This window comes from Papaver somniferum, chromosome 2, assembly GCF_003573695.1.
Source record: "Papaver somniferum cultivar HN1 chromosome 2, ASM357369v1, whole genome shotgun sequence".
NCBI lineage: Eukaryota > Viridiplantae > Streptophyta > Magnoliopsida > Ranunculales > Papaveraceae > Papaver > Papaver somniferum.
In genome coordinates, this window is record NC_039359.1 from 94,545,805 (window position 1) to 94,562,942 (window position 17,138).

Consider the following 17,138-nt stretch of genomic DNA (forward strand, 5'->3'; position numbering starts at 1 on the left):
CAATAATCTTAATCGTATGGTAGTGAAACAAGATATTATGGAATCACAAACGATGAGACGAAGATGTTTGTGATTACTTTTTATCTTGCCTATCGGAGATTGAATCTCGATCCAATCTTAGATAAGATAGTACTCAATAAGATAGAAAATGCAAGATCAGATCACGCAACTACAGAGAAAATAGTTGGGTCTGGCTTCAAAATCCCAATGAAGTCTTTATGTCGTTAACCTATAGGGTTTCGTGAAAAACCTAAGGTTAAAGGAGAATCGACTCTAGTCGCAACTAATATCACACATGATGTGTGGGGATTAGGTTTCCCAGTTGCTAGAGTTCTCCTTTATATAGTCTTCAAATCAGGATTTGCAATCAATGTTACCTTCGTAACAAAGCATTCAATATTCACTGTTAGATGAAAACCTGATTAGACTCAAGCTAATATCTTTCAACCGTTAGATCGAACTTAGCTTGTTACACATAAATGAAAAGTGACTTTATTTAGATATGGGTAACCGTACCTAAACGTGTACATCTTGTTGGCTCAACAATAGCTAACCGAAGTTAGCCATATGAACACTTTCATACCAACCTTATTCATATTAACCATAACTAGTTCAAATGACACAAATGAAACTAGTTCTAGAGTTGTTCAATTGTTTGTATTCTCATAGAACTATACAAGACACAATTGAAGCAAAATAGATTTTGATTCACTCGAATCAAGTCATGAACATTATAGCCACGGTTTGCAAAAGATTGCATTCCTTATTATATAAATGTATTAGATCATGAACAAACCGATTTTAGAACATCATCCACTTAGGTATACGTACCAAATGGCCGCACTAAGTTTGAGTTTCGCCAGTCCGCAAACTGGTACATATACCATCCAAACTCAGCAGAAATTCCCGGACCTGAACCTTACGCCAGTACGCGTACCGGTTTGTATACGGATATGCATACCATGGTTCCCGGACATGGATTACATATATGCAAGTACGCATACTATGCTTAAATCCAATTGTTTTAAACTCTCATTTCAACCATTTAAACATTCTTGGATGACGGAAATAGATATCTCACACAAACTATTAGCTTCAAAGAAATTTTCAAGTGATTGAATGATCAATACGAAATATTCCGAGCCTACATCAAATGACTGTCCCACACAAATCATGTAAGATGTTACCAGGAAATTTTCACATGATCGTCTTTTGACTTTCGTCAAGAATATAAGATGAACTTGGTTAAAGAGAAAGCTTACCAACACATATTTCGAGAAATATGTAAGCGAGTTAAACTCATCTCGAAATATCAAATGTGTATAATCGAAGTCTATATAGCTATACGACTTGTGTCTCAAATAGGAGATAGATTCGATAGACTTTTGAGTGATAGATGATTTGAAATCTCCACATACCTTTTGTTGATGAATTTCCACAAGCTCCCCTTAGTATTTTTTCGTCTTCTATCGATGAACGCCGTGAAGAATCGATGAACGCCGTGAAGTCTAATGCTCAACTATAGTTTCTATCCTAATCCGATACTTAGCTATAAGTAGACTAGAAATCAAGACTTCTAGTTTTGGCAAATAAACTTGAAAACAAGATTGAGATAGAAATGCTTGCGAGTTTGACCGAGCAGTGCTCTAACAATAAGTCAGAAATCAAGTTTGTTATTGCGCAGGTACATAAGACTATTGAAGATTAAAGACAAAAAGATTTTTCTTATTGGTTTTCCATCTTCGTGATTTGCTTCGTGCACTAACTTGATCGGATGGGATCTGGCTAGATCTAGTTTATCTTTTGATAAACTTGTTATTGCTAGTCGTATTTAGATCGACAAGATATCATTTGGTGGAACTGTTCACTATCAGAATCTAGTAGTTCTGTTTGACTCGATCTGGTTAACTTGTTTAATCCAGATCTTGGAAGATCTAAAACCCGACAAAGGAGCTTAATTGAGTTTATATAGAAAAGCCTTTGCCACTCTCAACATACATATCTCTGATCGATTTTTCGATATAGGAGAGTGGTTACCAAACATATAAGTCCTTTACTGTTTGGAAGACGATCGAAAGGGTTGAGCTTAAAGTCTTCAGAGAGGCTGAAGCAAATTAACATAGTGGACTCTATCTTAGGACTCACGTGCGTCGGCCATATTGGTTGTAGGCGCAGGGATACTGAGGAAACTAGGTAACTAGAGGTAGTTTACTTGGTCTCAACTATACGAAGTTGGTAGTGTCTTTGTATAACGACTAAATTCTTAGAGTATTCAAAACTGGACTAGATACTAGGGTTTTTATGCATTTGCGGTTTCCTCTTTAACAAAATCTTGTCGTGTCATTTACTTTACTTTCACATTTTAATTATTTTTTAGTTATAATAAAGTAAATTACACTTGTACGTTAACCAGACACTTGATATTGATCTTATAGTTTAATCGGTCTTGTACCATAACTAGTATCAAGTTGTTATTGTATTGTCTCGACTTCTTTGTCCATATACAACCACACAAGGTATCAGACTTATAGGCTGATATTGAAAAGATTTTGGTATACTTGGTACCCTCGTCATTTCATGATCAATGTATCCAAGATGCACAAAGGATAAATATCATTGTTAACAATACCAAACTTAAACGAATAGTTTTTCAAAGATAAAATATTATGAATGCACTTCCAAATAAACTATATGGACTTTGGTAAAGTTTCCATATGCCATAACCCGAGCCATTGTTTTTATGAATGAACAGAATAATTACATTGATTAGCTAACAGAGCTTTATATACAAAAATATGGTGGAGAAGTCTCCATAATTTGTAAGAGACCACCAGATACAATCATTCCCAGAGGAGGGAAGTCTAATGTAAAATATTTGATCAACTTGATTCCGGTTAAACAGTTCAGTAAGAGTTGACTCATCAATAGGGATTACTGAGCTGAGAAACCTGAGTATAGTCCTGCAAATGATACTCAGTTGGTCTTACAAGAGGCTGCGAGTCTTTCGCTACCCAGTTGTCCTGCCAAATGATTATATCCTCACATGTAGCCACTTCTCATGTGTGAAATTGTCTAACAACAGCTAAACCTTTAGTTATCCCTCTGAATATAGTGGTGTATGTTTTGGAAAATGTTTGGACTTGGGCCCATAAGGCATCAGGATGGTTGAATAGTCTCCATGCCACTTTTTAAAAGCATTGCTAGATTGAACTTACTAAGATTCTTAAAGCCCATACCTCACACAAACTTCTGATTTTTTTATGCTGGTGCAGCTTAAACATTTTTGATCAAGCAACATCACAAACAACCATTGGTAAAATGAATGGTGTAAATCAATTTGGAAATTTTTTTCTTCTTATCATCATGAAAAACCATATGTAAACTGGTTATTTATAATGTTTTTAGATATAAAATGCTCGTGTGAACAATTTTATTCCCAAACTTTCTGCAAGAGGTGAAGATTTGGATAAAGCTTAAAAAATCTAATCAAAAGATATCCTATCATTTTTTTTTTTCCTTCCTTGTGTTTTAGTTTGTTTATGGAAGGCGGTCTCCGATCTCCATAAGCTGGCTGATCGTTTTTAAAATAGTAAGAAAACTCAACAGTTGGGATTTTTATTACACAAGTAATCTTTTTATACATGAAATAGCTTCGTAAAGATTTCATGTTAAAGAAATATTATAAAGATAATTTTGTAGAAGAAGATGGTTTTGAAGAAGAAGTAGAGGGTTTTGAAGAAGAAATGGGTTTTAAAGAAGAAGAGGGTTTTGAAGAAGAGGATTTTGGAGAAGAACAAGAGGGTTTAATGATGGTCAGAAGAATATGCAGAGATGGTAGAGTGAGCAGAAGCTCAGTATGAAAGCATGTCTTTACCCATTCAAATGATATGTTATTTTATGGCCAATAAACTACAAAAAGAAGGAGATAGTTGTGTTAGCTGGGGATGCACATGGATCGGTTCAGTATGGTTATTGGCAAAAAGAGAAACACGAAACCAAAGTACTCGGTTTTCCGGTTTTGGAAACGGATGCAACCATTAAGCTTATTCAGTTCGGTCCAGTTTCTTACCGACTCGGTTCGATTTTGAAATGGTCGGTTATGGTTAACCACCAAATTGACAGATAGTTTTTATTTCTGTAAGTTCTGTAAACCTGACAAGAATTTTTTTTGACGAAAAGGTGACAGTGATAAACCTGACAAATATTGTTTATCCTTAAAGTTTCTACCACATTTAAAGTTTCAACGTACATCAATACAAACTAAAACAAGAGTAAGGACGCAAAATTTATTCTTTCAAGATAGCACTATGATTCCCAAATTCTTCTCCGTATACCTTTAGTATTATTAGGAACCTGAAAAACAAGATCATTACATCAGTAACTGATACGAATAAATCTTAAGTAACTAACTTATATAGGTTCTTTTAAATTCTATCTAGAAACAACATATCAAAAAACAGTGCTGAAGAGTATGTCCATTATACAAAAAATTGTTTAAGAAAAGCATGTCCACTGCGCAAATAATTGCTTAGAGAATGTGTAGGAATACCACAAATAAGATTTTTTTTTGATAGTTCATTATAATTACAAAATGCACCACCATCTCTACATTGCAAGTGTCTAACTAGCTTAATCAGTTATAGAGAGGAAACTTGAAAGCACTACAACTTAATATTATGGAACTAGTTTCCCAAAATATGATCCAACATTAAAGTGGTACGCTTACAAATTCAAATCAAACATGTGGCTTAACATTATATAAAACAAATTCAGATCAAATATGTGGTTGTTCATGGAATGCAATATCACATAGTTACCACTAATAAACAATGAGTCCAATTTCAAGAACAGTAAGCTTACACCAACAAGGAACTATAGTGAAAAGACGAGGGTACCCAAATATACCTCAATCTAAAACTTTTCCACCTATAAGTCCTTTCTCCGAAAGTGATTGTCTATGGACTGAGTCGAGACAATACAACAAATCGGTTCACACTTCGTGTGATCGTCTATGGATACGAGATCGATACAATACAACAACGAAGTATGTTTACTTGATAAAAGGTTCGGACTTAACCAAACACAATAGGATTACTTATCAAGTAAATAGTAATTAACGTTTGTGTAGTTTACTTTAAATTATAATAACAAGAATTATAACTGCGGAAAATAAAAGTAAATGACACATCAAGATTTTGTTAACGAGGAAACCGCAAATGCAGAAAAACCCCGAGACTTTGTACAGAATTGAATACTCTCGGGATTAAGCGGCTATATAAAATCAAACCAACTTCGTATAGTTGAGACCAAGCAACTAAACCTATAGTTCACCTAGTTCCGTCTGTATTCCCACGCCTCTGACCTGTAATAAGTCACGTACTTGGAACAATTCCTTTGGTTCGTACTCCAAACAGTAAAGGAACAACAAATATTTTTGGTATCAACTCTTTTCAACCAAGTGAGATGAGTTCGATAAAGGCTCTTCTGTTTATCTCAATAAACTCCTTCGTCAGGTTCTTAGATCTATCTTATTATCAACTACCGAAGTAATTGTTAATATTTTGCAATCAATACTTTTAATCATAAAGAATTGTATTGATGCCGATCTATACAACTAATCAATCTAATCTACCACAACGATAAACCGATTATAGTTGGATCATCTTTTACCGAAACAAGTATTGTGCACACCAAGGATTATGAATCCCAAATCAGAAATCTTCAAAGTCTTCTTTGTCTTCAAATCTTCTTAGATCTTCAATAAACACCCGCACACAATCAACTTGAATCTCTTGTGATCAATCACGCACAGAACGGAGTCTGTTAACAAAGGATTATCACAAGACGTCTTTAGATCTAGAAACAGTCTAAAGATCCCCGTCGAAACTTTGATCTAGTGTGAGTGAATCTTATATCAGAAGAGAAGATTCTCAAGCATAAACAAACTAGGTGCAATCAAAGTTCAACCACCATTAGTCAATTAAATCAATCGAAAACAAAAGATAAACCGCAATTATCTAGTTTCCCACAAACGGTACTAATAGAGCTTCTCAATCCCAAAGAAGACTTTAAACTGAGCGACCGTAAGAGATTTCGCCTAATTAGGTTACTCTTCTCTCCGAATAGGCGGCTTCGCCAGTACCATCACAACTGAGATAGTTCTTGCTATACGAGGATTAGTTTGCTCGAAATGCAAACATTCATATTTATAGACCAAGGAAGTTTGGATACCAAGGAATTTCCAAAACCGAAAATATTCTCAAGATATGCAATATATTCCAAATTCGGTTTCCATAATTCTTTGAAATGCTTTGTCCAAATATTGACTGAAAATCTCTTAGAATATCTCCAACTAGTAAATGCACATTACTAATTTTCCTAAAATAAAATTAAAAACCTTAAAAAAAAGATTCTCAATTTATTTTATTCGATCCGAGATTTTCTTCCTTTAGTTATTAAGGAATAACTTTGAACAATTAAAGATAACCGTTATTGCACATGTTCAAAGTATGTCGACATCCTTACTTTTTAAGTCCCCTTTCATACTTACAATCTTGAAACCGATTTGCCACACTTCCAAATAAGTTTAGAATTAGTTCATCTGACTTTCAAGAACTATAAAGTATAATCATTCATGCTTCGCAGTTTTGTTTTCAATATGCACGACTTGAAAGATACGTTTAGGGAATGAAACATTTCAATTCAAATATAACTAACCTCAAGTGGAAGGATGATGTAATCGTTGTATCTCCTTACTTCTTCACTTCTTCAAGTCTTCGCAATACTTGTAATGTCTCATATCCTAATACTTTCAAGCTAACCTATACGAAGTTGACTCTAGTACATAATCAAGCGACTCTTAAATGAGTTTTGGCTCACTAAAATATGACAACCAAACTTGACATACCAACGCTTGGTGGGTTCAACCGAGCTATGCTCTAACACATAGTCGCAACTTGACTGCATATAAAATGTGAGCATACCTACTAAAATGTAGATAAAAGTTTCATTTTGTTCCTGAAACCAATGTGTGCAAAAGAAAAAATATAATTACGCGTCCATTTTGCAATCGTCTAATCTCATAACAATTGAACTATCAACAACCCATAATACCAAACCATTAGTTTGTTCAAAGTAATTCCTCCAATAATACCTAATGGGTTTCTAGCCACCGATATCCATATATTATGAATATACCTTACAAATGATAATAAGAACACCAGTAGCAGCTTCTGCCATCACCATGACAAGTTTTTTCATGAACTTAAGGAAGTAAAAAGCAACAGTCCTGACCATGACTATATCCTAAAATGATGAAACAAATCAAAACCTACACTCTAAATGATCCAATTTATCAAAACCCACAATCAAATCATCCAAATTCATCAAAGAACGTGTACACAAGAACAAATCTGACTAAAATTTTGAGACATGAAGTCATGCAAAAATCGAATCAAAACACATAATGAAATCAAAGCTAAATTAACATGCTCTATGTCTCTATTTACAGAATAGTCATGCAAAAATTAGATTGAAAAAGTTTAATAGAGAAACCCTAAATCTCTAGATTTATTTAGATTTCTAATATAATTAAACAAATGAAAACAAACGGTAAATAATAAATCATCGGTTACCTTGAATAAGGATTGAAAGAATATCCTTGTGGGAGAATTAGTAGTAAGGACAAGGTAGTAGTGTTATGGTGCTCTGCCTCCACTGTTATCGCGATGAAGGAATGAAAACGAAGAAGAGAAACAAAAGTAAGGAAATAAAAATGTAGTTAGGGTTATATATCACAGTAACATCAATGGCTAAAATTCATTTAGATCAATGTTTTTATAAACCGTTGGTTTCGGTTTGGTATTATAACAATCTTAACCGTTGATTACCATTAGATTAACGGTTTCATTTCGGTTCGATTAAGAATATAACGATTTTCCTTCGGTTCATGGTTCTGGTTCGGTTTTGTGCGGCGCTAGTGTTAGATGGTATTTGTGTATATTGGCAATGAGCATGTCGAACGAGATCATTATCTCTAACTAATTATTTGAACAACAAAAGCAATATCCCAGAAGGTATAAAGAAGAGAAAAAAAATGAAACTCTTATTCTAATATATCTTTGTTAAAAACATAGTACACATGTAATTATGAAAAAAAAAAATATTTATCTGAAAAATATTCATAATATTCCAAAAAATTATACTTCTTATGTTAATACATATAAAGTCAAGACCTAAAAATATATTACTCACTTTAATATAAAATCTATTGACTCTATTCTTATAACTTGCCAATCTTGGGGACAGAAAATTTTATTGTTATATGAAGGTTATTCCTGTAAAGAGAATTATTATATGAAGTTTCTATTGTACATAGTTTAAAGGAGCATCAACATTACAAAAGTTTTCTTACAACCTCATGTATCTTCCCAATTACATCTTAATTATTCTCTCAGATTCATACTATCTCAAACACACTTAATGGCAACAAATAGTGACAAAACCGAAATGGTTGGACTTAAGGTTGGAGTTGAAGCTCCACGCACATGTCCGAAATATCAAGCGAAGAACAAATAAAAACAAACCTAAATTAACATGGAAACATATTTAGCTAAGGTGGATGCGGAAATACGAAGCTTACAGGAAAAAGTCAGGTCTGCAAAGTCTCATCTAAAGAAGTGTGAAGGACTTCTTCAGAAAAAATAAAATCAAAGTAGACTCTCACATACTTGGGCTGACAAGTGAGAGTAAAAAAAATAAAAAATCCTCGGAGTTCAAGAGTTTTAAACAAAGGATGCTAGATGACATGCTTAGGCATAAAACAATATTTGAGTCTAAATCATCAGGGGAGGTTGATTCCAAGGAAGTTATTGATCTCCACCAATCTTTGAAGGTTAGTTAGATTTAAAAATTTATGCTCCCTTTTCCTTTGTTTTTATTTGTTCTTCCTGATTGCTAATTCACATGTTCTTTGTCCTCTCATACTTACTTTTCTGCAATGAGTAAGTATAATTTTTCTCAAATGGGTCTGGCCATATCTAATCTGAATGGTTAAAATATTATTGGTCAATCAACATTCATAACCAAACCCCCTTAGTCATATGCACATTTATATATATGTTTGTGTATGGTTCTAAGTTGTGTTTGCTTTGTAAGCTAAATATATATGTCTCGATTTATGTACAACAAATCCTCAAGGAAGTCAGATGGGAAAACAGATAGGTCATCCACGTCGAAGTGTTGTAAGAAGATTTTCGTTCCATAATTGTGCAAGAGTACTTACTTACCAAGTTGAATTAACTAATAAAGTATCATTTGTCACCATTAAAAACATGTCCAAAATATCAAGCGAAGATTTTTCATCGTGAATCAGAGAATTTTTGTTGTGGTAATGAAAATATATTTACCATTTGTTAAGCCACTTATAGAATTTCTGGAGTTGTTTGATGATAAGGGAGCAAGAAGAAAGTAGTTTAGAATCAACATCAAACATTATAATCGTTGTTTTTCACTTACTTCGATGGGGGTTTACTTTGATAAGGATCTTTCTGATGGTACAAAAGGGGTTTATACTTTCCATATTCAAGGCCATCTTTACCATATGATAGATAGTCTTTTACCACCAAATAAAGTACCTCGACCACGATATCTACAAATATATTTCTATGACATAGATCAGGAGATTAATTAGAGGATGAAGGAAGGTAACTATGTTTTGGATAGAGATGTGTTGAAGTTGTTAAGGGAGGTCTTCGATAGACACAATAGTTTTTTCCATGTTTTTCGTCAAGGTGTAGAATGAGAAGATCTTTTGAATTTCCAGTTGATTATTAAAGAGCAACCTAAAGATCAGTCGCAGTACACTTTTCTAAGTACTTCTCAGGTTGCAGCTATTATGCCAATAGGTGATGAAAGTTACTAACATACTGAATCTGAAATATTAATGCAGACAACGTCTGGGAATCTCTTACAAATCTTTGAGACAGGTGGTAATTATGATCCTATGCAATATCCGATTTTACTCCCTTATGGAAGCTACGGGTGGGACATAAATAGAAAACATGAAAATGGAAGAAAGATGTCATGCCTTGGATACTATTCGTACATTCTGCGGGTATTAATACAGTCTTTAATTATGAAAGCTTTTGAATTCATGTTTTTCCTGAATTATGACACATTGTTTACTATATCCCTACATCATATCTTCTCTAATGTGTTTCCGACTATATCTTCTGTAGGTATTAAGTAATATAGTCTATAAATCTAAAGACCTGAACTCATATTTTTATAGTATCTTTTAATCAATTTTTTGGGTGTTTTTATATCTTTTAATTGTTGTACAGATCCTAAGCAATCATGATTAATTTTTTCTCCGAGGAGGGCGATTGTTGCAACATTACATTGTGGATAATTGGGTTAAAATTGACTCCATCAGACTCAGATGGATTACATGTCATCAAAACTAAATAAGGGAAGAAATATATGAAGGACTACAAGATGCACAAAGAGCGGGAGAAACATGTGCAAGTAAGTTAAAAGTAGAATACATATGTGCATTCTGTTTTTTTATTTAATCAAATTCAAACTCAAAGCTTCAAAAATGCACTTTAGTTTTAAAAGAAAGCAAAACACTTGGTATGTTTCTAATTTTATATCCTAAGTACATCAAACATGCATGAATTCTTGATACGTTTTTTTGTCTCAATAGACGAACTAGGAAAGAAGATAGTGAAAACACTGGGGTTGCAAAATACACCACCAAACTTTTTCGTAGGCAATATGTATGGACAAACTCAACACAATTCAGAGATCTGAACTCAATCAAGGAATAATGTTTATAGTTATCTCTCTCTCTCTCTTGTAATTAGAACGATTAGATAACCAAATTGTTAGAGCATTGCTCGGTTGAACCCACCAAGCGTTGGTATGTCAAGTTTGGTTGTCATATTTTAGTGAATCAAAACTCATGTTAAGAGTCGCTTGATTATGTACTAGAGTAAAACTTCATATAGGTTAGCTTGAAAGCATTAGGATATGATACATTACAAGTATTGTGAAGTCTTGAAGATGTGAAGAAGCAAGGAGCTACAACGACAATAATCATCCTTCCACTTGAGGTTAGTGATATTTGACTTGAACTGTTTCATTTCCTAACGTATCTTTCAAGTCGTGCATATTGAAAACATAACTGCGAAGCATATATGAACTCTAGATAGACATAGTATTAAGGAATACAATATGAGGTTTATTGCTTCACCATTAAACTTTGTAGATAAGACATCGCCATAATCATTTGAATGCTATTGTGATTATATATGGGTATGAGGTGAGGATTTCATCCTAGGGAACAATGTTTACATTGCTCTAAGGAAGTAAGTTCATAAACTTGTTTGTGGACCGAAAAGGAAATTGCCAGGAGTTCATATCTTATGAACAACCAATATGTGTGATAGAGTATAACCGCTCACAACTTGTTGTGTTCTTGGTAGAACTATTCACAAAGTCCTGACTTTTGTATTGGTATAACTTTTATTAGTAAAACGAATCTTAAGTAATCACCTGTGGTATGATCGGATTATGTTTGCCTTGAGGAAAGGGAACTGATCCTAGTAAGGGAAAGGGAACCGATCCTTGTAAGGGAAAGAGAACCTATCCTAGTAAGGGAACGGGAACCGATCCTTGTAAGGGGTGCAGTACATCAAGGGGAACCGGTCCTTGTATGGGGTGCATCAGGGTTTATAGCAGAAAGGGGAATTGATCCTATGGACATGTGCAACACATATAAGTTAGATACCATATATATGTGGGTAACCGATCCTAGTACCTAGTCAACCGAATATCTGGGAAACTAGTGTGACTATGCGTAGAATTAACATGGAGGTAGAAACGAAACTTGTTTTGGTAGAACCGTTAAACCCATGATTGTGATTGAATGTTGGTTTGATCAATCACATGCTTCTTGAAAGTCAGATGAACCAATTCTAAACTTGTTTGGAAGTGTGGCAAATCAGTTTCAAGGTTGCAAGTGTGAAAGAGAACTTACAAAGTAAAGATGTCGAAAACTTTGAACACGTGCAGAAAGATGTCGACAAACTTTGAAACATAAGTAAGTTAAGAATCTTTTAATTAAGGTTATTAATTTCACTTTGTAGGGAAATTACAGAATTAGTAATGTGCATTTACTGATTAGATTTTTCGAGAGATTTCGATCATTATTTTTGGACGGAGCATTTACAGGAATTATGAAAACCGAATCTGTGCTTTTATGAATATCTTGAGAATATTTTCGGTTTTGGAAATTCCTTGGTGTCCAAACTTCCTTGTCTATAAATACACGAAGTTTTCCTTTCTAGCAAAATAATCCTTCGTAACAACAGACTTCCTCTTTTGTCTTTGTTACTGGTGTAGCCGCCTATCGGAGAGGAGAGTAATCTAATTAGGTAAATCTCTTACGGCCGCTCGTTTTAAAGTCTTCTTTGGAATTGAGAATCTCTACCGCGACCCATTGGTGGGAAAATAGATAATTGCGGTTCATCTTTTTTTTCGATTTATTTGATTGACTAACGGTGGTTGAAATATGATTGCACCTAGTTTGTTTATTCTTGAGAATCTTCTCTTTTGATATGAGATTCACTCAAACTAGTTCAGAGTTTCGACAGGGATCTTTAGACTGTTGTTAGTTCTAAAGACGATCTTGTGATAATCCATTGTTAACAGACTCCGTTCTTTGCGTGATTGATCACAAGACATTCAAGTGATTGTGTGCAAGTTTTTATTGAAGATTTAAGAAGATTTGAAGACAAAGAAGATATTGAAGATCTGATTTGGGTTTTATAATCTTTGGTGTGCGCAATACTTGTTTGGGTAAAAGAGGATCCAATTAATAATCAGTTTATCCTTGTGGTAGATTGGATTGATTAATTGAGTAGATCGGCATCAAAACGGTTCTTCGGATTAAAGGTGTTGTTGGTTTAATCTTAATTGATTACCTTCGGGTGATTAAACATAAGATAGATCTAGACCCGACGAAGGAGTTTATGTTGAGATAAACGGAAGAGCCTTTGTCCGACTCATATCACTTGGTTGAATAGAGTTGATACCAAACAGATTTCTTGTTCCTTTACTGTTTGGAATACGAACCAAAGGGATTGTTCCAAGTACGTGACTTATTCATAAGTCGGAGGCGTAGGAATACAGAAGGAACTAGGTGAACTATAGGGTTAGTTACTTGGTCTCAACTATACGAAGTTAAGTGTAATTTTGTGTAGCAGCTTAATCCTGAGAGTATTCAGTTATGGACTAGGTCCCGGGGTTTTTATGCATTTGTGGTTTCCTCGTTAACAAAATCTTGCTGTGTCATTTACTTTTATTTTCCGCATTATAATTTGTTTTATTATAATTAACGTAAATTACACAAATGTTAATTCCCATTTACTTGATAAGCAATCCTATTGTGTTTGGTTAAGTCCGAACCTTTATATCAAGTAAACATACTTCGTTGTTGTATTGTCTCGATCTCGTATCCATAGACGATCACACGAGGTGTGAACCGATTAGTTGTATTGTCTCGACTCAGTCCATAAACAATCATTTTCGGAGAAAGGACTTATAGGTAGGAATTTTTTTAGCTTGAAGTATATTTGGGTACCCTCTCCTTTTCACAAATCCGTGAACCTAATTACAAAGACATAACTTGGACGGTACCAAATACCAATGTCCAAGAATCAATCAAGTGGTACCTAACAAACAAGGTCGGATGTATCTATTATGATTGATTAACGCACAACCTGTGACATTTCAATTATAAAGATAAACAATATAATGCGGAAAAAGAAATAACACATACACCAGAAGTTTTGTTAACGAGGAAACTGCAAATGCAGAAAAATCCCGGAACCTAGTCCAGATTGAATACCAAAATGTATTAAGCCACTACAAACATTATCCTACTAACAATTATCTTCGGTCTGGAATATAGTTGAGCCCGAACTCAGTCTCACACCGATTCAGGTACAATCACGCTTCTTACGCATCTTGAACCCCATCAAGACTCTGCGAAATTGATTCCCTTAGATAATGTCCCACCAACTAAGAGTTGATTCAACTCAATTGAAGAATTTAAACCAATCTGCCCCCCCCACAGATTACACCTATATAAGTGATTTCTTTTACGATCAAAAAACAAGATTTCTATCAAGGTGGTTTGGAAATCGATAGCAATAGACAAAGTCTATCCAACCTAAAAATCCGGACTTATGCAACCCGAAGTGCAGACTAGATTATTATTCACCTCACAAGTATAAAACTTGTGGAATCACAAAGTTTGAGACGAAGAAAACTATGTGATTTTTATCTATCTTGTTCAAGTGATAAATCAACAATCGAACAAGATCAGGATACTAGAGTTATCAAGGTAAAAGATAACTGGTCCTGGCTTCACGAATCTCTATGAAGTATTTGTGGTCACTAAACCATAAAAGGGTTTTTGGAGAGGACGACTCTAGATACAACTAGGACACACCAAAAAGTACTTTCGGGGTTCAATGATACCAGTTGTTTGGAGTTACCCTTTTATAGACATTCAAAGCATAGGTTGCTTTAGGTTTAAACTAAGATAGCTTTAGAACCAAGCAAACAATATCCATTGTTAGATGAATATTCGAATATTATTCACATAAACAAGATATACACTCTGGTCAGGTGAAACCGTAACCGAACCGTGTATAAAGACTATGTTCAAGGTGGTTAGCCGAAACTAGCCGATATGAACTTATAAGCTTAACATTCATTTTCATAAACAATTAAGACATTAACCTTGAGTCACAATCATGTGATCAAATAAGTCCATGGTATTTTTAGAGATTCGATCAAATGCTAATTATCTAGTATAAATAATTTTATTGCATTTAACGACAATCGACATGGTTAGTACATGTACAAAGTACAAATGCATTGTCGTTTGGGAGTCAAGTCAGTCATAGTACATGTACCAGTTTGTATACCAAAACCCAGTTCCGGAGTTCAAATAACTATTTAGGTTTGCGTAACGGTTTGTGTACCTCAAGACTATGACCGGTTCCAAAGTCCACAGAACAATATAGGTTTGCATACCGGTATGGATACTAAACCAAGTTCCATAATACAGAACTTTTCTGGTACGTGTACCGGTATGGATACCAAGCCGGTTCCGTGAGCACAATTCCTTTTCGATTTGCATACGGGTATGCACGAGTCAAACAGATTTTACATGATGTGGATAAAGATATACATCACAAATCTGCAAGTCGACATATAGCTACTCCGCAACGTGTACGAGTACATGTAATACGACTTCAGACTTATAACAGTTTTCCCAGTTTGTAAGACTGATGACACTGTCTTGTAACCAAATATAATAGTTCTACATTTCTCTCTAAATCGATTTGAAACATTCTCAAATAACATCAATGACATATATCACTGTTCCAGGCTATTTTTAAATGATAAAACTTGAATCATAATTTTGATTGCAAATGATAAATTTTTCTTAACCGAAATTCATCAAGTATGAAAAAATGTTCATTAATAGTCATTATATTTCGAGAAGTCCTTTAACTTGATAATTATTCTCGATTCGACATTCTTGTCTATGCATGATAGTCTAATTAATTACGCGACAACATCTCAAGGATAGAAAAGTGAATATAACTTGAGAAATAGGTGGTTCAGTCTCCACTTACCTTTTGTTGATGAAGTTCTCCAAAAGCTTTAGTTGATCTTCGCCTTCAAACGGTATAACGCAATGATGACTGGTTCGAGACTCAACTATCTCTATCCTAGATCAAGACTTAACTAATTATATAATAAAAATCAAGATAGGGTTTTGACAACAATCTTCAGATAGAAACACTTGTGAGTTCGACCGAGCAATGCTCTAACATATAATACTACCTTCTTCATACATTGGTGGGCCGCGTGATATGTACTAGCGATACCAAGATGCGATTGCATTGGTATAGAAATATGGGAAGCCTGATATATTTTTTTACAATAACTTGCAATCCACTTTGGCCCGAGATTGTAGCTGAGTTACGTCCCGATCAATCTGCATCAGATAGACCTGATTTAACAAATATGGTATTCCGTGCTAAATTTGAAGAGTTGAAGGAAGATATATTTAATAAGAATGTACTAGGAAGAGTAGCTTCCCATGTTCATGTGATTGAGTTTAAAAAAAGAGGTCTACCTCATGTCCATATGTTGATCATTTTGGAAAAAGAAGGCAAGTTACAAGGTCTCGATGATTATGATCGCATAGTTAGAGCAGAAATCCCTGATAAGAAGAAAGAGACCGAGTTGTATAAGTGTGTGGAAAAATGGATGATTCATGGTCCGCGTGGTAGAAAGTGCATGAGGGAAGTAAAGTGCAAGAGAGGGTTTCCGAAACAATTTGATGAATGTACCGTGGAAGGAAAGGATGCATATCCAGTTTACTAGAGGAGAGATGATGGAAATACTATACCAATGATTAAGAACTTCATAGAAGATAACAGATTTGTGGTGCCTTACAATCCTTGGCTTCTTCAGAAATACGATTGCCATATAAATGTAGATGTTTATTCCAGTATCCAAAGTGCGAAGTATCTTTATAAGTACGTCTACAAGGTCCCAGATTGTATTTCCATTCGAGTGCAGCCAGTGCAGCTAGATTCCAAGAATGACAAGGTAGCACGTTATATCAATGCAAGATGGGTGTGTGCTCAAGAGGCAATGTGGAGAATATACAGGTTTCCGATGAATAATATGTGTCAACCAGTTCAACGATTGCAATTGCATATTCCCAAACAAAATACTGTCATGTTATACGGGCATCAGACAGTCGATGAGGTCTTGGCAAATGAAAGGAATTCCAAAACGATGTTGACTGAATATTTTGTTACAAATGCATGTGATCCTATGGCTAGGCAATGGTTGTATCGGGAGTTTCCTGAACACTACGAATGGGATAAAGTAATTATGAAATGGCAGAGAAGAAGAATAAAACAAAGGGTTATTAGTAGGGTATATTTTGTACCACCTATTACGGCTGAAAGGTTTTTTCTGAGGCTCATACTTATGCATGTTAGGGGTGCCACTTCATATGAAGATTTTTTGACAGT

The 17,138-nt window shown here is 34.5% G+C and overlaps 1 protein-coding gene across 1 annotated transcript; it reads left to right on the forward strand.

The window, feature by feature from the left end:
- The first annotated feature begins 16,002 nt into the window (after positions 1-16,002).
- Positions 16,003-16,476, forward strand: LOC113351632. The gene has a single exon (XM_026595581.1). It carries the CDS (start codon positions 16,003-16,005, stop codon positions 16,474-16,476), a length of 474 nt encoding a protein of 157 aa, XP_026451366.1.
- The last annotated feature ends 662 nt before the right edge of the window (positions 16,477-17,138 follow it).